The 23,760-nt window shown below is 34.0% G+C and overlaps 1 protein-coding gene across 4 annotated transcripts in view; it reads left to right on the top strand.

Moving 5' to 3' along the window:
- LOC124365017 (aspartate--tRNA ligase, mitochondrial) overlaps positions 1–19,276 on the top strand; it is a 79,062-nt gene extending 59,786 nt beyond the window's left edge. For all 4 annotated transcript variants that reach the window (XM_046820901.1, XM_046820900.1, XM_046820898.1 and 1 more), the window contains exons 13-21: positions 157–255; positions 1,525–1,695; positions 5,442–5,618; positions 8,676–8,855; positions 11,505–11,618; positions 15,580–15,792; positions 17,798–17,983; positions 18,075–18,261; positions 18,460–19,276. In XM_046820901.1, coding sequence (XP_046676857.1) covers positions 157–255; positions 1,525–1,695; positions 5,442–5,618; positions 8,676–8,855; positions 11,505–11,618; positions 15,580–15,792; positions 17,798–17,983; positions 18,075–18,261; positions 18,460–18,620 — 1,488 coding nt within the window. In that variant the 3' untranslated portion in view covers positions 18,621–19,276. The remainder of the gene's footprint in view (positions 1–156; positions 256–1,524; positions 1,696–5,441; positions 5,619–8,675; positions 8,856–11,504; positions 11,619–15,579; positions 15,793–17,797; positions 17,984–18,074; positions 18,262–18,459) is intronic.
- The last annotated feature ends 4,484 nt before the right edge of the window (positions 19,277–23,760 follow it).

The raw sequence follows: 23,760 nt of genomic DNA, 5'->3' as shown, positions 1-23,760 counted from the left end.
ATTTTGCATATCTTTACACAAATGTTTGAAAACCAAAAGTATTTGTATTTTTCTTATGTCATTATATACTAAAGCAGACTATTTGTTATGTTATAGAATATGTTTTAAAGTGCATTTGGTTATGTTATTTAGAAAAGTTTTCACCTTGATTTACAGAAATTGGCTACTGGAGAAGTAGAAGTTGTATTGAAAGATTTTATTCTGCTGAATCCTGCCAAGAAAGAAATGCCCTTTCTTGTTCGTGAACATAACAGGGTGAGTTGAATTATAGTTGTCTGGTTACTGTAATAGGTATAGTACTGATTGATTACTTAGATGTGAAATGGTCTGCAAATGGCGGGATGAGGAGTTAGAGGAGTAGTGTGGTTGGGTGGGGTAAGAGGAGATGAACAGCAGGCTGCAGTCAGTAGATACTAGCATTATTGCACACATAGAGCTGATGCGCATCTAAGCTTTCATTGTACACTGATAACATTCCATCACTCCGTTAATAGACATTTCCTTTTAACAAAACAAAATGCTACTAGGAATAAATAATTTCTGAGTTGTATAATCCAGACCTACTTCTTAAATTCATGTCTTGGTGATCAACTGTCTTCTTTCCAGAGTTTAAATGTATCAAAGGCATTCAAGACAAACCCATCTTCACCGCCGATGTGAAGAACAATCATTCATTGCCCTTTGTTTTCTCGGTTCTTTAAACCTTTAATCAGCTTTTTAGCCAAGTTTTAGAGACTGCAGAAGAGCTATGAAAGTAAGTTTCATCCATCATACCATGTTATCACTTGCTTCACAAAATCTTGAATTTTCCTTAAATAATTTAAGCTCATACCTCATACTGTGAATATCTGATTTTTATATTAGAAATTTCATATTATTTTCTGCCCTCTTCCACTTAAAACTGTTTTTCAGTTGCAAAATAGTTTTTATGCGAGGTTAAGTGTGTAATTTGTTTTTGTTTAGTTGTGAGATTGATCGTAATGGTTGTAAAAAACTGAAAAATTCTATTATTTATTGCTTTGTTTATTAGACAGTGATTACGAGTGCAATTTTGTTATCAATGATAGTTATAAAGTGCGGAGGACATAATTATTTCCCATGCTCAAAAACAATTTGCCAATTCACGGTTTGTGCGAGGATGAAGAATTTAAAAGTCAAGATAAAGGTTTATTGGATTATTTTATTATTTGTAAAGTAATTTTGTGTGCAGTGAATAAAAGATTTGAATTTCCTAAGAAACAAAATATGTGAGTAATTGTCCAGCAAAATCATTAAAACCATTCATTACTCATAATACTTTTCTGATTTTTTTAAGACTATTAATTTAGATATATGCATGAACATTTTTATTTATGTACAAAACGTTTTTATACTTTTGGTAAAGTATGTTAGATTTAATTATAAAGTAACAAAAAATGTTTGTTGTCAAAATGTATATAAAAATATTTAGAATCTTAATAATTACAAATATAGTATTTAGTATATTTTTTCATTGACTAATGTCCTCTATTCTGTGTTAATTAGCCCAAAGAACCCCTGCGAATGAAGTATCGCTACATTGACTTGCGATTCAGTGATATGCAGTACAGACTGAGGTTGAGGTCTAGGGTCCTGATGAAGATGAGAGAGTTTCTGATCAACCAAAGAGGCTTCACTGAGGTGGAGACTCCAACTCTGTTCCGTCGGACTCCTGGTGTATGTATTTCTTACAAGCCGAGTGAATTCAATGTACATAGACAGGATTTTTCCTGTGATATGTTTTGGATGGAATTATTTTTATATATTTAATTTTTTTGCGTTAAGTGTATATACATATGAAATATGTAGCCTTGTAAAGGTTTTATATTTTATTACTGGCTAGTTTCAGGACTGAATCCAGTAGTAGTAGTAATAACCTTAAAATATAATAACAAATACAATAAACAAATCAAATTAATACATATGTTGAATTAAACTATGGAGGTTCAGTCTGTGAAATTTAATCTGGGCTTTCTTAGAGTACATATTTTTCTAATGTAGGGTTTATCGTTTTGATTTGCATGATGTTTAGTTAAATTTTTAGGATCTCTCTAATAGTTACATAAAATGTGTAACTCTTCTATTTCTATTTAAGAGATCATCACAAACAAATACTCAAACTAATGTGGTAAGTATTGTAACATGGTGTAAACAATAACAATTGCAGTGCTAACAAATATATCAGCATGAGTAACTGTGGTACAATATCCACTGTTATTGTTACATCAGATATTATAAAAAGATTAAATAGATTTTTTTTCTTTTGCAGTAAAAGTGATAACATAATAACCTGATTTTGTTATTTTAAGTTAAGTATAGCCCTTAAAAACAACAAGTGTTGGTTTACAATTAATGTATTTACTTTCATACCTGCATTTGGTTATAGGCATCAGCTGCTCTGACAAGTGAATCATATATATATATATATATAAGGGTCATTTTCAAAATAAGAACCGATTGCGCATTGTGTCCATGCATCCTGTCATGTGACATCCGTTCAAGGTTAGCCACTCTTGGCCAGTCACCCACTATGCCGCCATTATGTTTCACGTTATACTGCTGTGTTTGTTTCCAAGTCAATCATTAATCCCGCTGATTGTGAATTGCACTTAGTAATTCGATTTTTAAATACAACAAAATGTTTTCCTGCTGAAATTCACTGGCAGCTTTTTGAAATTTATGGTGAGTTTGTAATGAACGATAGAATTGTGCGAAAATTGTGTACCGTAGGCTTTTTTATGAAGGAAGGACAAATGTTCATGATGAAGAATTACCTGGCTGGCCTACTGTCATAAATGAAGATTAACACAAAAAGCTGATGAGAAAATTTGCCAAAACAGGCACTCAACTATTGTTAAACTTCATCAGAAAGTTCCACAAGTTTCAAGGTTTATTGTTTGTAATATTGTTACTGATAACCTTCATTACAAGAAAAGGTGTGCGAGATGTGTGCCAAAAATGTTACGAAAGCATCATTGTGACGTGATGAGACTTGGATTGCGTTCTATACTCCAAAGACTAAACGTCAATTCAGTGACTGGCATCACCTAAGCTCCCCAATGCATCCACATAAATTCAAACAAGAATTTTCAACAAGGAAAATCATGGCCACAGTTTTTTGGGACTGGAAAGGCATACTTTTGATAGACTTTCTGCTGCAAAAAATGACAATAAATGCAAAGAGAGAGAGATAATGTGAAGTGTTATTGAAGCTTAGACGTGCTATTCTAAACAGCTGGTGAGGCCTGCTCTCTAGCGGCGTCGTTCTTCTTCACGACAATGCTCAGCCTCACATCACGGTAAGAACACAGACGCAGCTGGGCAAGTTTCTTTGGGAATTGCTGAATTATCCACCATACAGCCCTGACAAGACCACCAGCCTTTCATCTTTTTCAAAAACTCAAGAAACTTGGTGGGAAGCGCTTGGAAAATGATGTCATGTTGAAAGAAACAGTTACTAAACTGGTTTAATCAATCAGTCAATCAATCAATCAATCAATCATTCTTTATTACAATATCATCAAGACATGTGATAGAGTCAAGGTACAAAATTAGCGATTTAAACTAAAGGCTTAATATTCTGCTTCAAATGTTCATGTTGTCCTGATGCAGTTGGTGTTTTCTATAAATTCTTGAAGAGTGGAGACAGGTCTCTCAAGCAGCCACCTCTTAAGTTCCTTCTTCAGCTCCAGTCCTGTCAGGCTTCCCAGGGTTGGCGGGAGCAGGTTTTTCAGTATTCGGCCAGCATATGTTGGTGTTTTCTCCTTAAGGGATGTGCGATGTATTGGCAGGATGCATTGTGACGCATGCCGGGTATCATAGGAGTGGAGGTCTCTTCCTGTAGGGACATTTGTTCTGTCGACGTGCAGTATGGCTTCCTGTATGTAGAGAGCCACCACAGTCATTATTCCTAGTGTTTTGAATGCTTTTCGGCAGGACTCCCGCGGCCCAAGGTCTGCAAGGGCCCTTATTGCTTTTTTTTGAAGGATAAGTATTCGGTTGACATTAGCAGCTGATGTTCCTCCCCATATAATGAGGCCATATCTGATATGGGCTTCTATTAGTGCATAATATGCTGTTTTTGCTGCTTGGGGGCCACCAATTTGTTTGATCCTTCGCACAACGTAAATACCTGAGCTGATCTTCGTGCACATGCTGTCTACGTGGTGATTCCAGGAAAGCTTATCATCCAAGGTTAGCCCGAGAAATTTCATATGTCTTTCCATCAGTACGCCTGGGGTCTCAAGAATTTCTTCTCTCTTCCTGCTGAAATTCATCTGGGATGTCTTGGAGGGGTTTACTGCTAGGTCATTTGCTTTACAGTATTGAAATGCTTTATTCAGAGCGGTTGCTGTGTCTGTGTAAAGATCATTTGCACTGGTGTTTTTGAGCAGTATCGTTGTATCATCTGCATACATTACTGTCATTGTATTCGGGTTCTGAATATAGCTAGCAAAATCGTTTGTCAGCAGTATGAATAAGACTGGTCCCAGGACGGATCCTTGGGGCACACCACGTGTCACTGGCAATGGGTTGGAGCGGTGCTTGCTCGTGACACGGTTCTTGGTTTGTTGCAATTCTGTGACCTGCGTTCGCCCTTTCAGGTAGCTTATGAACCAGCTTTTTGACAAATGTCTTACTCCAAGGCCTTCTAGTTTTTCTGAGATTAATTCATGCCCTAGGCAGTCGAAGGCCTTGCTGTAGTCTAGAAATACAGCTGTGACAAAATTTCCTTTGTCAATTTGTTCTACAAGAAACTCTACCAGGCTCACTATGGCAGAGGTCGTTGACCTACCTCTTAAAAATCCGTGTTGGCTCTCTGTTACAAGATGTTGGTGGTTGAGGTGGCTCATAAGTCTTCTCAGTGCTATTTTCTCGATTATTTTGGAGAATGTCGATATCAAAGAGATCGGTCTATAGTTTTGAGTTTCTGTCGTTTCTCCTGTTTTGTGCAGAGGGTATACTTTGCTTATTTTGAGGTCTGAGGGAAAGTGACCATCTTGAAAGGATTTATTTATTATGCCTGCAAGGGGGGCTGTCAATTCATGTTTGAGGTGTTTCACCATCTTTGATGAGTAGTCATCGACACCACTTCAGGATTTGGATTTTAGGGAGTCAATTATATCTTCCACTTCTTTAGGGGTGGTTCTACTACAATTTGTTTAACGGTCAAGAGGCAGAGTTCTTTGATGATGGGATCAAAGAGCTGGTTCTATGATTCGAAAAGTGTTCAAATGTTCATGGTGACTAAGCAGAGAAGTGAATAAATGTTCATAATTTAATTTGTGGTACAATTTAAGTTCATACATAAAGTTTCCCTTGGTCCATTACAAAACGGTTCTTAATTAAAATATGACCCTCGCACTGTGGTGGATACAGATAGAATGTTGCTAAATAATTGATGGAGTGTGTTCTGTGAACAGGGAGCCCAAGAGTATATTGTGCCCACTAGGACCGAGGACAGATTCTACTCTCTGGTGCAAAGTCCTCAGCAGCTGAAGCAGTTGTTAATGGTGGGTGCCATGGACCGCTACTTCCAGGTAGCCAGGTGTTACCGGGATGAAGGTGCCAGACCTGATAGACAGCCAGAGTTCACTCAGGTACAATAATTTTAGTGTATCTCTCCACCAACTAATTCATATGAATTGCTCATTTATTCATCTGATGTAGTGGTTTTTCTGGATTGCTGTTAATTAATGGTGAGGAAATAAACTATGGTGAGTATTTTTATTATTTTTAACTTTGTAAAACATGAAAATAAACAGTCTGAATTAACTCTTAACCCTTTCAGGACTCATTTAAAAGTGCTCATTTCTCTATCTGGTTGTATTAAAATGTTCAGTTAACCCTCAGAGCGTCCATCATCAATATTTATGGCGACTCGGACTTTCACTAAACGTCATCATCAAATATTTTGATGATAAACAAAAATTAATTTTATGCTAATACCGATCAAATCGCATTATAACCTATACCGTTCAAAAAGCCTGCGTGTTTTTTTTTGTTTAGTGGTTTTTGGAGTTTTTGTAGTCTGTACCGAAAATTAGTCTACATCGTTTCATCAGCTGTTTTGTTTCCAGCAAAGTGTGTATGCATTTTTTTATTGTTGCTCAGATACGAACATCTGAATTTCGCTGTTTACAGTCAACTATGCACTTGTTTTCTTTTTAGTTCGTTGTTATGTTGTTACTTATTGTTATAAATAATATTATCGCATGTAAATATTGTTTATTTTTTTCATAAAAGATATTTACTATTTTGACTTTCCTATATATATATATATATATATATATATATATATATATATATATATATATATATATATATACTATATACTGTATATATGTGTATATTATGAATTCCTAAAAAAACTTACACCTATGCACATTTCTGTGTTCACAGCAAAAGTTGCTACAATTAGGCTATTGTAAATGTTGTATTGCTACTATATTTAGTACAATATAAAAAGTAAGAACATTGCATTGTTATATCAAGTACCGCAAGTAGGAAAAGATTTTAAATGTACGCTTTTCAGTAATAATATATACAACAATTATTAATATAAACTGTTCAACATTATACATTTTTGTTTTCAGGACAAAATTTTCTGTTGTTTTAAATCAAAATTCCAAGTTTAATGTATATTTTAAAGCTGTTTGTGAATCAAGTTATATTTGTTTTATTGCATATTTGTATCTTAACTTATTTCTTTTGTTTTGTAATATTATTTCTACTCCAATGAACTGTAAAAAGTCAAATTTATTTAAATTGCTATTGTTAGGGATATCTAGGCAAAGATCAGTTGGAGGAGGCAAATCAATGTTTTCATCACTGGATGTTAAATCGTCATCTAGTATATTACTAATGTTATTAATTTGTAATCCACTTGTACTTGTAGCCATTAGAAAAATAAATAGTACTAAATAAATAATTCACACATTGTTTCATCACTATAACCTAGTAACTCAATGTAAAGTATTGAGAGTTACGTATTTTCACGTGAAAATGAGGCCTAAAACTGATAACATTATTTCATTGCACTTTACCCTCATATTTACAATAGATTAAAAACTAAAACAAACTTGTATTATGACGAAAACAACAATAAAAGTACGAAGAACCCGACAAGTGGCTCAACAAGTTTGTTTTATATCGGCAGACAGTTCACTCAGTTGGACTTTTTGTTGCTCATCAACAAACCAGAAAATGTACTGCAAAAAATGGGGCTGTAACTATTCCCTAGAGGTAGCAGCACAATGCAGAACCAGTAGAACCCACCGAACTAATATCATACATCAGTGAAATTAGATGTAGTACGCCAGCCGTGCAGTGCCTTTGATTCATCCAGAAAGTGTTGAGGATTGCTTGTGTCAACCAACTTCAATTTTTCTAGCATAGGTTTTAGCCTTCAGGCACTATATAGTACATCGCCACTTAGCCGAACCTCCAGATTATATGGTTTGGTTACTGCACAATTGTAACATTTTATATAAATTAGAATGGAATATCTAAGCACTGAATGATGTAATTGATTGGATTTATTGTGATGCAATTAATTATTTATATGAACAGTAATTGCCCAGAAATTAAATACAATTGTTTATGCCCACTCACCAAAATCCCTTTAGAAATTATTTTTATTTTTCAGTCTACTTGGTAACTTTTGAAAGAACTTACTTCCAACATGTTTTTTTCAATTCCAAATTATATTTTTTGTAGTGAAATTTCCTTTTCCTTTAGTGTTATATGAATGTATTATGTTCTTTTTGTTATATCCGTGACACCTTAATAAATAACAGTCAAACATGAACCAAGTATAAAATGTTAAATTATTCAATTCTTTAAAATGCTGTTTTACTGAATCTCATACATTAAGTTTAAAGATAAAACTCAATCCTATTTTTGAACTTTAAGAATATTATCTAAATTTTCCTTAGATGTTTTCCCATATACCAATACCAATAGATATCATACCATAAGATATACTGGGTGTCTTAAAAGTCTCTCCCCCCCCCCCATTAACTTTCTTATGAATGGAGATATGGATTGATTTACTTAGAAAGGAGAATTTTCATATGACCAACTGAGGATTTTTTTTAAGTATGAACAGTTTTGACTCCCTCCCCCAAAATGGGGTATTTGGGAATAGTCAAAATTTTTTAATATGAACCCCTAGCAAGTAAAACCCCATTTTAAAGATGTGAGGAAAAGAATGGTGCAAACTAAAGATCTCTAAATTTACTCTCAAATTTGGTGGCGAATTAATGTTTTAATTGTTTTATAAAATCCCTACAGTTAAATTAAATTTAAAGTTATTTTAAGGCAGATACAACTTTCACTCACTAGTTATTTTGAGAACTTACAACACAAAATCATAAAACAGGTTGTTACAAGAATCAATAAACATCAACAACCATTATTAATATATAGCATTTACTAAGTTTTGTTTTGTCTGACCAAAGCGCATTAGGAAGTCATGGGAATACCAATAGCTGGTATTGCCAGGTCATCTCTTGTTGGTTACCAGTTAGTACGTGACACACATTCAGACCACTTTGACACATTAACTGGTCTGTAAACTGGTATATAAACTATATAGGCTGTGAATAAAGATGTTCTGACCATATGTTGTGAAGTTATATTTGTTGTGTTCTCAGATGGATATAGAGTTGTCATTCACGGACAGAGATAGCATTCTTTCTCTGGTAGAAGAGTTGCTGAAGGCAAGTTGGCCTGAGGAGCTGAAGACCTTGCACACTCCGTTCCCTGTGCTCACGTACCATGATGCCATGCACTCCTATGGTTCAGACAAACCTGACCTAAGCTTCGACAAGAAGGTGGGTGGCATGTCAGTCACTTGAGAAAAAAATGTGGTTTGTAGAAGTTAAAATTATTGTAAATGTGGTTTTGGTGTTCATCAGTTTAATAGGACAAATTCTTGTTAGGTTAAACTCTTAATGGTTGAAGAGCGACAATAAAGAAGAGGCAATGCACAGTTACCCTAACAATTTTCTCTGCCACACCAATGCAATGAAACTACATTGTCCATTTATGGTTGTCAATAACGTCCATGTTTGAGTTCATAAAGCTTGGACCATATTCCAATACATTGAGGATTATGGAGCTATGGCTTTTGTCTTTATATACCTCAGATTAGAGATTTTGATACTGTTCAGCTAGCTGTTGGTTTTTGATTATGGCTTTTCTATCGATTATGAGAGGCTCTCATTTAATACCTAATTTATGCAAATCTCATACTACTTATATTTGTTCTCAACGTATATTTTTATAATAACTATAATTATGTGACAGTGAACAGAACATGCTTCAACACAATAGAATAATGGTCAGTGACTAATATAATGGAATTCAAAAGATTCACACTAAAACTATTTTATTTTTAATTTGTCGTATTCGAGCGAGTAAAAAGGTACCAATGCTTTAGATTTTTTTATTAGAACCATTGACTTTCTCATTATTTGATTTTTTAAATTCTAAAACTGTTTTTATTAAATAACTTTGAAACATTGTAAAAAATTGCTTGATTTTGACCATCAACAGAATACATTGGTCCTAGCTGGATGACAAGAGCGACGCAACCGACAAGCGCGACAGATACCAACACGTAGTAAGAAATGTGAGTATCCTAACTGAGCAGCAAGAGTGACCATCGCTATTGTGGGTCCGCACTACAAGCGCTACCAAACACTAACTGGTTTCTAATCTTAAAATACAAATCTTTTCCCTTTAATGTATGATGTAAATAAAACTAAGATTGTTATAGCCTAAAAATAATACAACACATTGTTTACTCTAATGTTCACTATAAATTATAGCACTTTTAAGTGCCTTAACGCTGCTAAAGAAAATTTATGTTTGCTGAAACCAATTAAAAATTAACAATAACCAACTTTTTTGAATAACATTGGCTATATTTTGAAATGTAAATTTCAAACCCATGCTTACAAACAATGTTATATGTTGTACAATTTGTTTTACTTACCTAAAGTAGATCTATTAAAAAGGGATGGAATAACGATGACCGATTTTGAACAAAACCATACTCGATTCTAACGTGATTACTTAAGGAAAAAAATATATAAATCTACAGGAAATGTTTATATAAACAAGCTTTCTAATAACCGTGCGTGAGTGCTGTGTCGCCTTGTCGCAATGCCCAGTGCGGACACACATTTTGTCACCGACAGCAGCGTCAGTCACCCTTGTCGGTCGTGTGGCTCTTGTCGTCCAGCTAAGACGGAGCCTTACTTTAGGTCTGATGATTTCACTGTTTCAATACAAATGAACATTTATAAGTCTCCAGAGGTGATGGGCTATTTGGAGTGGCATGCGGTATGGTGATAATTGTGATGAACCAACCAGTCAATATTTCTGGTTACCCAATAATTATTTTTACTATTTCTTTAATACTTCATACTGATTTGTTGGATGGATAAAAGCAGCAATTCTCACAGCTTTTAACCCATTGCAGGTGTAAGTCGCAGTGTATGTCCTTATGTTCGGTGGACAGGTCGAAAGAGGCAAAAAGCTGCATCCTTAGTTCTACGTTTAGCACTAAAAGTCGTATTTCTTTCAATTTGAGCTAAAATGCATTTGAATGCTCTCAGTTATGTTTGCTGTCTTGTTATTTTCACAGTAGTATAAAAACATCTGGTAGAATGAGTTCAGATGAGTATGTTTTGTTCTGCTACCCCAGTTTTGTTTGTTAATGACAGCTAATGTTGGTTTTGTTTACAAATTAGAACTTGATACATAGAAAAGTGAAAATTATAGAAATGAAATGATAGTAATAATGCTAATTTTGATGTGATAACGATTTAGTTTTGTATTTAAGTCTGAGCTATGCATTCAATCTGCAGACCAGGATGTTAAATGTGTTGATTTCAATCCCGGTGTTATACTACCGACCGGAACACAGAGTAGGCAAGAAGTGCATTTATTTTCATTGTGATTTATAACCAGTTGCACTCTATGACAGTGAATAACCTCAACCGGGTCTGTCAAATTATTCTATTAAGCCGGCTGATTATCTTTTTAAACTTCTTCCTAATTGTTTTGTACAACCAAATATTACTAGGGGGATGGATTTGGATTGTTTCAATTACTGGGCTTTCTTATAGTAATTTATCACTACATACTCATTCAGATTTTCTTTCTTTAAATTGTAATAAACGTACTAAAGTTAGTATACTTAGAAGAATGAAAAATTGGCAAACCTCCTAGAATAATGAATAAACAATTTAAAAGAATCTGTGTTCAACTGGCTTATGTACTGTAAAAAACACTCCTGTAATGGAAACACCAGGGGCTTTGACCCTAACCCATCTGAAAGCTGCTGCAAATAACCCCTTCTCAGAAGTAAACCTTAGCGCCCTCTCTCTCCCATATGTTACAATTATTCTCATCATTCATTGCACAGCTGACACGGAACATGTGACCTGATCATCAATTTACAATTGTTTTAGCTAACTGACATTAATGGACTGATAAGTGGCGACAAGAAGATGCCACTTCCACAAAACCCACAGGACGTTGGAAATTTCACCGCTAAAGCATTGGTCATTGGCTCAAATGATAATGTAAGTAATTTAGACAATTGATTCATTTTTAGCTGATATGAACTTACAGAGAAGTGAAAGGAAAGTAATCCGAACTGTTTCAGTTGAAACCTTGACAAATGGACACAATAGGTCGCAATTAATTGGTATGAAAGACTTTAATTATTGTATTGAGAAGTTGATGGTTAGTAGCAACATTCTTTAGTTCATAGTTTAAATTATACTAAAAATTTAATAGTTTTTTGTGATTCACCTATTTAAATCAAATTTGCTTAACCATCAGTAATAGTTTAAAGTTAAACTTTTTGAGTTTTTAGTAATGTTTTATCACATTTTAAATGATTAATGTGATAAAAGTGGATTAAATGTTCATAATATTGTGAATTTGTACATAAAATATTCTACGTAAAATACTTGTTGTGGCTTTGTTGTTGAATAGTAAGCTGAACTGTGGCTCCAAAAGCTTAGCTTAACCAGTTCCACTATCAGAAAAATTATAGTTTAGAAGACATTTTAAGCTATGGTGCACTGTATAACAATTTTTCTTTTGTTTAAACCCTTTGCGTGCCACGGCGACGATACATCGTCGCCAAAAACCCTTGCGAAAAGTGCCACGGCGACGATCTATCGTCGCCGACTTACTGTGCGAAAAGTGCCAGGCGACGATCCGTCGTCGCCGTCTGTTATCGTAATTTTTAACGCTTTATTTTTCATGAATTCTTTTCACAACCAATATTGTTTTATTTGTTAACTATCCTGCAATAGATATATAATAGTTCACATAGTACTTTATATTAGTGAAGATAAAAAAAAACACAGAATAATAGAAGCAACAACAGCTGGCGGTGATCAACCGGACGCGTAACATCGTTGGCGCGTAAACAACTCGCTACGTATAGTATGCGTAATATCTAAAATAATACGTTCGGTCACATGGTTGTGTTTACATCGTTTTTGAGGTTAGGATCTCTAAAATGATTTTGTTAAATTGATATCTCCCGTGCGTGCGTGCGTGTGCGCGCTCGCGCCTGTGTGTGTGTGTGTGTGTGTATTTTTTGGGAAAATATGAAGACCATATATTAGATATACTTTAGAACCAAAGGATAAATGTAAGTAATGCATTAATTATTTTTGTTTTAGTGTTGTGTTACCGGTACTGAAAAATGATTTTTTCATTATGTACATAATTTCAAGCATTGTTATGTAACTATAGTAATTATATAAAAAAGTTAACCATTATTTTTTTCACATTAACAATGTTATAAAGAATATTTAAAAAATTCTTCCCATAGTAAAATTGTTTCTTTTTAATTTGTCAAAAAAAATAAAAACTAAAAAATAAAAATTGCTTTATACATTTTTTGGTTTTGACATGCCAAAACTAATATTATTTTATGTTGTTTCATTTGTTTTGTAACATTTTATTGTAATACAGTTTTTTACAAACATTTTGATACCTGTTTCATAAAAATAGTATAAAAAATAAAAAAAAATATATTCTTTTTCCGGAAGCCCGGTAATACTTCTTATTATTCCCTGGCATTTTTCGCATATGACTTTCAATATAGTTGCTAGTGCATTTCTTTTGTACTAAATTTTTTGCCTTGTGGCATTCAAAGGGTTAATCAACCATTTGTAGTAACCACTTAATGTAGTTTAAATCATCTGTATACCCAAGATTGGATTAGTAAATTTACCATTCATTTAACAATAAGAATATTCTATAGTTTGTATCATTTCTGTTGTTTATGTTATAAAAATGGTTTAAACAATAATCTAGTTTCTATTTTTTTTTTTTTTTTTTACGATAGGAAAATGCATTATGCACCATCAGGGACATGCTTTTGTTTCTATAATATAATGTCCAAATAATTCGTAGTAAAGCTATGATACAGTTTGCCAATTTATTTTACTTAAATCAATATTTATTACAAACTGTATGAATAATTGTAATTATAACATTTTTATTTCAATTTCTTAATATTATTGGCTGAGCTGTAGCGAAGCCTATCACTGGAGCAGCTAGAAAAATTTCATTTGTCTGTCTGTCCGCACGATATCTCAAAAAAGAAATGATATATAGACTTAAAATAATCCATGAAGCTTCATTTCTATATGAGGAACACTAAGTTGGATAGTGCATGTCACACAATGGGATTTGGCTGAGCATTAGTGAATATTTTTACATTGGTCTTATCGATAACATTATGATGGCAACAAGAAAATTGTAGTTTCAATCAGTTTGTAAACAAACTCTGTACAATAGTTACAATGTACAAATAAGACATTTTAACATTTTTTAACAAATTCACCCTAACTATCCCAATACGTACTGTACAACATTTTATGGAACAACAACAATTTTATGGGACCCAATTTTATAAATAAAAATTTTAACGTATCATGTAACAAGATATCTAGAGGAAGATTTAATTTATAGACAACATTTTTATGAAGCTTCATTTTTATATAAACAAGAATGACTTCTTTGATGTTGCATGTACAACCATGGGATTTGGCTGGATGCCATTGAAGTTAACCACTCAGTAGGATGACACAATTTTTTTTTGTTTGCCATGGAATATAAAACTTTTTTTTACATTTGTTTTTTTGTTGTTTTATCTGTCAACAATGAAACGAGCTATAGACTTCAAATTTTGCACTGAACATCAGTGGAGCCTGTTATGTGACACATGGCCTGACGTACTACTTCCTCGTGCCAATTTAATTTACAACGCTGTTGTATTTTGGATAATAATAACCCAATAATCCAAAACATAATTCCAACTAGTGAAACTTCTTAATTCTTACAAATACAATAGGTTTTATTTTGAAAGTCTAATTTGTTGAGTCAGGTTTTAAAACTAGGGTCTTGATCCGAGGAAAAACAAATCTACGATTCTTGTGTTTCTAAAACATTATAAAAAACATATTTTTTGAAAATATAATTTTGCTTTTATTATCTTATTTAGGAAAGAAACATTATTGTATCTCATTTAATATTTTATGGATTACAATTTTGTGACGTAAATATAATGCCTTGTAAATATTTCTATCATATTTGAAAATTAGGCAATGACTTGTTTAAATAAACAATAAGAATTCAGAAAAAAATGTAAAGTATGATGTACTGCAGAGCGTAGTACTTAGACATTTTTGTCCATTTCAATTATAGTAAGTGATTGTTTCATTTAAAATTGTGGCTAATGGGACTATTTTTTATAATGATGTTATTAAACTATATTCCAAGTATCGCAGTTTTCCAGTTATTATTGTTATTTATTATACTAGACTTGCAATATATTACTTTAGCACCTTCACTGCAACTACCAATTCTAGGGCAGCCTGTGTGGTACTACAGGGTTTATCTGCCACAATCAATGTTTTAATTTTAAATTAGGTTCAGTTTGGAATCACAATCGTATTTGACTTGGCTATATAATACAAAAACATTGTCACTTCCATAAAGTTTTTGTGACAGTGTTGATAACCATTATAACATTTTAAGAATTGACTGGTGGTTGTCTTCATTTTTGTCACATAATAACAGTGTGAAGCCCTAAACAGTTCTACTCACAGGGCCAGGGATGCATACCATGCAAGTGTATAGGGGGCGGCAAGTATGCAGATGATGGGGTGAAAAAATTAAAAGGAGACAATTTTTGTAATAAATGAACTACAGTATTTTAAATTTTTCTTATACTTTTATTTTCTACACTCTATACAATGTGTAATGTAATACCTATGTCATAGCAATTTAGTAATTTGAATTGAAAGCTTACAAATGCGAGAGAGAGAGAGTGTTATGTGTTTGTGTTAGAATGGTATTTTGTGCTTTCCAGCTGTTCTGTTGTTCTCTCCACTACCACAAGCGCTTCAAGAAAGTTTTGTTTAGCAAAATTAATTTCACAATGAATTATATATCGGGTTCATCCTTATGCCATATGACGATTTTCAGACAAGTGCGGTTATCATGTTTTAGGTAAGTAAGCTTAACTCATCATTCAAAGAGTGCGAAGAACTGCTGAAGTCAAAGAGTAAAGCAAAGTTATTCATGGTGAAGTGTGGAGCTAACAACTGGAGACAAGCGATGGAAGCTTCTCTGACATTTGTGAATGTTGACCAGCTGAAAGACCTGCTGGACCTCTCAATGCCTTGCACAGTTGTTGTTGGTATTGGCAAAGACACTGAAGTTGTAAGTACATAAACTTATTTAAAGTATAAACTGTTTTGGTAGTGTTCTGGTTCCATTAATACTAATATTATAATACAATGAGTTTCCCTAGTTGCGTCAACCTAGGCTACCAGGCACTGCTTCTAATTAGTGACAGTTAAATATAACCAAACCGTTTTCCTAACTTACCGAAACAAGATAATGTGACAAATCAGAATCAACAATTTTATTGTTTAAAATGGCAATAATTTAGTGCAAACGTGTGACTTTCAACAGCATTTCAAAATACCGCGCAGCCAACCTGTTCTCTCAGATAATGCGATTAAGATGTGGGTAAACCTCGAGCAAAGTGGATCAATGTCTAATAAAAGAGGTGGTAGTGTCAAAACAGTTACAACTCCTGAAAATATTGAACATGTTTGACAAGCAATGTTGAGAAGTCCTCATCTATCGGCCATTTAACATGCAACACGTCTTCGATTAAGTGACACATCGGTGAGAAGCATTCTCCATCAATATCTTCTATATCACCTTTACGAAATACAGGTTATTCAATCTCTTAATCCGGGTGATTAAAAACAGCGTATCTGATTTTCGAGGTTATGCTAGCCAGGTTGGAAGAAATTTACAATCAAGTCACAACTTGTGGATGAGTGATTGATGAGGCACATTTCCACCTCTCCGGTTTTGTTAATCATCGGCCCATATTTTTTTAGGATCACGCTGAAACGTAAATTCTTAGTGATACGTTGCAGTTATCCAGACCTTCACACCCCAACTAGACCACTTTCCAGTGAATGAAAACACACTTTTCTAACAGGACTGGGCAACAAGCCACACTGCAAGAATTTCAATAAATGCTGTAAATGCTTTGTTCCCAGGGCGTATAATTTCTCAAAACGGGGATATCAATAGATCCTCTTGGTCTCTCGACTTAACTGTCTGCGACTTCTTTTTTGGGGAACTAAAGTGTGTGCAACTGATCCTCCTGAAACAATCCCAGTGCTCTAACAACAGATTCTTGATGAGATTGCAACAATACCTATCAATATGCTGCGAGGTGTCGTGCAAAACTTTCAAGTTCAAGTCCAAGAATGCATAAATGTCAATGGAGGACATCTGCCGGATGTAGTATTCAAAAAATAATTTTTGTGACAATTTAAATCTAAAGGCTAATCTCGAGTTACCTATTTATGTATTTAAAATTGTTAAATAAAAAATTCCTTAACAATAAAATTATTTCTGAAATCTTTCATTTTCATCGGTGGACCCTCTACATTCATTAAAGATGTTAACTATTAGGAAAAATTGATTTAACATAGAGATTTATTAACTAACATCATTGTCTTCCAGTTTACAATGTGCCGAAACATTGCTTACACAATTATCTTCTTTGAAATATTTCAGCCTCATTTTGCAGAGCTAAAACTACTGTTAAACATCTGTTAAGCGGAGATTGCTCTCCCAGCAAGACCGAAATAGATTGTGTAAGCAATTCGACGTGGTGTCAACTACAAGACATTGATGTTAGTTGTGACATTGGCTGTGTCAGTCTAAGAGATAGAGATAAGATAGAGATGTTTGATGTGTTGTGTTCATGTTCATGTTTTCAGAGGCACACTACGAGGATTTCACGAAAGTCAGTGAGGCTATTTTATTATTGAGAAATAAAAAAACCAGATTGCATTATTTCCTTCATTCTATTAGTTTGAAAATGTAATATAACTCCTTCTCACCCTATTTATAGCCTAAACCTGTCTGCAATCCAACAATTTTGAGAATTCTTAACTTAATTCTACTATAGTGTCAGTTCTGAGAATTCAGAGTTAAGTTTTGGATCGGATTTGGATGGTGTGGATGCATGCACCAATACAAGTCATACAAGAGTCTTGCATGGGATAAGATTGAGATATAGATATATCATATTATAGATATATGTGTTTTGTTATATATATATATACACATATATATTATATTATATACATCCTTTGTTATTTATAAAATCATTGTTTATTTATTGTTCTAGTTGCCATTGATGGGAAAACTGAGGCAAGACGTGTTCTCGAATCCAACATCAAACTTTCACTTTGCTTGGATTGTTGACTTTCCCTTGTTCCTGGAGGGAGAGGACGGCAGCTTGGAATCTGCTCATCATCCTTTTACCTCAGCACACCCACAGGACGTTCACTTACTGAACACAAACCCTCTCAAGGTTGTTATTGCTATAAAGAGCAACACATACATGTTAATTGTCATTTTAAGAATATATATTGATTAAATATAACATTTTTGTTCCATTTCAGGTGAGGGGTCTGCACTTTGACTTGGTTCTGAACGGATTTGAAGTGGGGGGTGGGTCCATTCGTATTCATAATCCAGAGGTACAGTTCAGAGTGCTCAACGATATCCTGAAACTTCCTATTAACTCATTGGAACACCTCCTGGAGGCCTTGGCTTCAGGAGCTCCTCCCCACGGAGGAATTGCTCTTGGTAAGTTGAACTGCTTGTTTTGTGTACATTTCAAAATATTTTTTACTATTAAGTAGTAGTTGTTTTTGTTAAAATTTAAACTGTGGAATCACTAAAGCCTCTTGTTATCGTTTCATTCATAATTCATAATCGAATTAGTTATGTTCTGATATATTATTAACAATTGTTATTACTGATGAAAGTTGTGTGGTTGTGCAGGTATGGATCGTCTACTATCGATAATGGTAGGAGCAGAGTCTATCAGAGATGTGATAGCGTTCCCCAAGGGTGTGGATGGCAAGGACCCCCTCTGTGGGGCACCATGCTCCATACCTGACTTTGAGAAACGGCTCTACCACCTGATACCCAGGAAAGATTGAGTGTAACATTGCACTTATTTATCGCTTCTGTACAGAGTTACCTAGTGAGTGTGTAAAAAGTGAATTCTGAGTGAGACTGGACCTGATAGAAACTAAATAGCTTACACACAAATGGAATATTAATAGCTTTATAGTGTAAGAAACAGTATTTATGAAATGGCTACTGTACAATTTAAGGATATAAAATATCTTTATTAGAAGATTAAATTCTTATAGTGATAAGTTTTTATAAACTGTAGAAATTGTACGATTGATGCAAATAGTTATAGTGAATTTTTTAAACTCACTAGTATGATGAATATCTAAACTGCAAGAGAACTTTTTCAGGCCATCCTTGTTTCTTCAATTACTACCGAGATAATCTGTCAGTGTATGGAAGTGATGATATTTAATTTGTCTCATGTTTACTTCTTACCAATGATAAGTTATCTAAACAGTGTACTTTTGTTTCATTTTATGTTTGATATTATTTTCTTATCCAAATATTTCCATCATTTATGTTTCATTCAACATTTGTAATATACACATACTCCTATTGCTGTAGCAAGCGATCAATTACTTGAGTTAATTAAGAAGTGAGATAAGCCAGGAGGCGACTTGTATAGTTCACCAAGCATAGTACATAGGATTTACTAATAAAGTATTTTTCATTACAATTGTTTCTTTTTTAATTCCTCTTGAGGTTATTAAATTAGTGGCAGATGGTTAATTAATAATCAGTTTATTTAACTCAAATAGGAAAATAATTATAAACACATATTTCCAGTTTTTATGTAAAAGAGATGTACTAAATTTACTCTCTGTAGTTTAAATATAAAGAGTATTAGTTTTGTTTTAAAACAATTAATTGTACAATTTAAAATTTCTTCGAACTGGAAAGATATTAACCCATTGAGGTAGACACACACACTGGTTATGTGGTGCTCGGCTGGAACCGAACGCCAAGTCACATTTGTTTAAGTGGTCAGAATTTGACATTACACTGTTCATGTAATTCACTGTATTTCCACTGGGTATCATCAGTATGTCTCTTACTAAGTGTTTAAATGCCAGAATCAAATAAATAATTTAGTTTTCATACTGTGGCTAACCTGATTTTTTAAAATTTTGTGTCTGTTTCGCTGCTGATCAGCTGATAGCACATCTTGTACACTGTGTCCTATGACTGGTTGTTTATACAGGGTGTTCATTTGAAAACTTCAAACTTGTATTAACCCTTCCCACGCGGCAAACGGATATATCCGTTAGGCCTGATTTTGACCGAAACGTGGTAAACGCATATATCCTTCAAAGTCTATTTTCTGTTATTTAATAAATTGTATTTGCCGTGGAATCCGCTAGAGTTCAAGGGAGTGTTGAATACTTGTTCCGAAAAGCAGATGTTACAGTTTGAACCTCATTCGCGTGTCGCAGTGGTAGGAGGGCGTGGCTTTGTCCCTCGTGGCGTGATTTAGCCTCAGTCTGCGGCGAACCATTACGCGGTAAACGGATATATCCCGGCACAGCATATTTTAGTGTTTAACGCTGTTTTGCCATATTTCCTTATTTACTGTTCGTGTTCCTGTTGTATTTAGCATTATTTATTTAGCATTAGTTTTTTGTAAAAAATATTAATTTTACCTTACTGAAAATATTTTTGGAAATTCAAGTAAAGAGGTTGTTTTTTCAATTTTTTGTAAAATTTGTTAAAAAATTTAGGGGTCTGATTATTTTGTGATACTGTATTATTTTTTATTCCTAATAGCCACCACTAACTAAAAAAAAATTAGAGTTAGTAAAATGTAAAATAAAATTTTAAAGTTAATTACGCGTTATGAGTCAAAATTGAAAGATAAATTCCGCGTGGGAAGAGTTAAAAGACTTATAGCCCAAGTATCAAAATTTTGAACGGAAGTGTATAGTACTAATTGGGAGAACAAAAAAAATATTTTCAAAATGGGGATGCTCACCCGCATACTCCCCGTACCCAAAGCCAAAATTTTTAAATGGTGACTAATACCTTGTGACACCTCAAATTGAAGCTCATAAAAAATGCTGTATTTTGGTAAAAAAATTGAAATTGGCCAAGCCGTTTGGTATCAGCAGCCAATAATGTAATTTCTTACACAACAATTATTAGTCTACAAACTACTGTACTACTGCTAACAACAACAATATTACTGACTGAATACTGTTGTAAACCTTTTGTAAACTTCAAATCAAATGTTTAAATTGGTAGCCATTGTTGTTCAAGCAAAAAAAAAACTATTTTCAAATTCTTGCCTAACCTTTGTAAAAGTTTCCCTGGTCAAGCATCTGCACTCAGCAGTGATCCTGTTTTTCAAGTCTTGGACACCAATGGGATGTGTTTTAAAAACTTAACACTGACACTAAACATCTGTTGACACTTTTAGCTGAAGTTCACCAAAGAGGCGGAAACATTTGTTTACATTTAAATTTTAGAAATTATATTTTTTTCTGCGCAGGTTTCTTTGCAAGCAGTTTATCTATAGTCCATGTGTATTTTAATGTACAGAGAGACTATATACTGAAAAATGAAGAAGTATCATTAAGGTAAGTTGTTTCTATTCCATTCTGAGAGACCTCTTCAAACCACTTATTTATTTTATTTTAGGTATATTAGTAAATGCACTCCTGTGGTCACTCGAAACCCAGTTGGGATTTGGCCTCACCGAAATTGCACCTCTATCTCAACTTATTCCAAGATCTTTTCTCATCTTCCTCAGGTTTGCTCTTGTTTGATCTCTCCATCTCATTCTCGGTCTATCTCTTGGTCTTGTTCTCTCTGGTCTTCCTTCCCACACTTTTCGAATAACTGATACCTCCTCCCTTCTATTAACATGGCCCAGCCATCTTAATCTTCCACTTCTAATATGAGTAACCACATCTGGTTCCTGGTACAAGTCTCTTAGTTCCTGTTTTTCTAATTCTCCATTCATGTTCCTTTTGGCTAGGACTGATTTCTTCTTCATATTTTGTTTTTGAAAATAATTTACTTTCTCTGAGATTTCTGAATTGTAAGAGTCCACAAATCTGACCTATACAGTAGAATAAGCTGGATCATTACTTTATACATTCTAGTGGTTACTTTTGAGTAGCTTTATCAAGCTTCAGTAGCTACTGTCTGCTGCAGCTATCATTAGCTGTATTTTTAGTATCTTCTGTGTTGTTACCATCGAAGGTTGACAATGTATTTAAAATCATCCACTTTCTGAATTTAACAGCTGATTAAATCAGCTCATGGACATTTTTACACTGAAAGTTGAAGCCGGTCTCATTGACTTTTAGCACTTTAAGTGTTAAAAGTTAAAATGTTTGATGTACTGTAACACCTACCAATCCCCTTCTTTCCCTACATTAAAGAAATAAATTAAATTTTTAGACTAAACAAGTGAAATATGGCATTTTAACTAAGAATTAAATGGTCCTAAAGGAGAACGATCCCATATAATTCGAGTGAACAGGTTGAGACTTCAATTCAGCCAAAAATAAAGTAATATTTTAAATTTGTTCAAATTAATTTTTTGTGACCTTGAATTAATACATTTTAACCTCCTTTATCCCTATCAATTGTGTCCAGAAATGATCTGGATAAATTGGTAATAAAGTAAAAACATGATAGATTACAGTTGTAAGAAATCTTTTGTTCAAAATATAAAAGTAAAGGAGTTACTGTACAGCCAATTTATTATTTCGCTTTACAGATTTAAACTAAAGAGAAATATATAAAATAACAAATAAAATAGAAATGAAATGAAGAGTATTGTTTTCTAAAAACGTTTTGATCAGATGCTTTTATTTAACTTCCTCTGCTTCCAAGTAGTACAATATAACACGCAGACGTTTCATCACATCACTTTCAAAGACGAAGTGTCAGACTGTCGCTTAAAATAAACCACCAGCTGGTCTATCTGGACCATAGTATCAAATTGAGTCCATGATACATTCTGGTTCTTCATTGTCAGAATTGTGTCCACTATCCATTGTTACTATTAAGGAACAAGCTGCTGGTAAAATTTCTAAGTCAGTCATTGCACCAATGTTGTTGTCAGTCTGATGATAATCATGTACATCTTTTATATTTAGAATGATCAAACCTCGTAGGCCTATTACAGAACAACATTGTGAATTTGTTGTTATATTGTACGTATTATTTTGACAATAGACAATAGATAACTCTTTATTTGACATATTCATAGAGAACAGCCATGCGCCAATATTAGATAAGGTTCAGTGTATCAATTTATATGTTGAATGAGGTATTCAGGAATTCTCCCTCCGAGTAGAACGGTCGATCCAGAAGCCAAGCTGTCAGCTGTTTCTTGAGGCGCTTTGGGTGTTCCCTCCTTAGGTGCTCTGGCAGGTTATTGAAAAAGAGGGCACCTTTGTAGGTGGGTTTTTGTTCCGACAGACTCAGGTGGTGTTGGGGAAGTGAGAAGTTTGCTGCATGTCTGGTGTTATACTGGTGAAGATCTCTATGTCTCGGCTGCGTTGTTGAGAAGGTGTGCATAATTGTTTCCCTGATGTAAAGTGAAACTGCTGTTAGAATTTTCAGCTCTTTAAAAGGTTCTATGCAACTGTCCCGATAGTTAAGATCTGCTAGCCATCTAATTGCTCTTTTCTGCTTTAGAAGCACCCTTTCTAGGTTGTTTCTTGATGCTCCTCCCCATGTTGCAATGCCGTAGCTTAGGTGGGACTCGAAAAGGGCAAAGTAGGCAACTCTGGCTGAGTCCGGGCTGCATACTTGCTTGATTCTGCGGATGACATAGAGGCCTGAGCACAGCTTCTTGCAGAGTTGGTCTACGTGAGGTTTCCAGGAGAGCTTTGAGTCAATTATGGTGCCAAATAAGTATTTTGTGCTGTTTTGTGTAAGTAGTCCAGCTAGTGATATGGTTGTGTTCTTGCGTCTGGTGGTGAAGGTCATCTGCACTGTTTTGTTTTCATTGAATGCCAAACATGTTAATAGAAAAACAAATTACTCGTAAAATACACCAAACAATGTTGCTTATAAAAAGGGACACTCTCCACTCTGTAAGACCAATCTAGATAACATGATGATCCAGATAAATGACGTCCAGATAAACATGGTTGTATCTTAAGACTTTTCCAAAACACAGTTTATTCAATAATAAAAACACAG

This window comes from Homalodisca vitripennis, chromosome 6 (assembly GCF_021130785.1).
Source record: "Homalodisca vitripennis isolate AUS2020 chromosome 6, UT_GWSS_2.1, whole genome shotgun sequence".
In the NCBI taxonomy this organism is placed as follows: domain Eukaryota; kingdom Metazoa; phylum Arthropoda; class Insecta; order Hemiptera; family Cicadellidae; genus Homalodisca; species Homalodisca vitripennis.
Note: the sequence above shows the minus strand (reverse complement) of the source record. Positions and strands in the feature narration are given on the sequence as shown.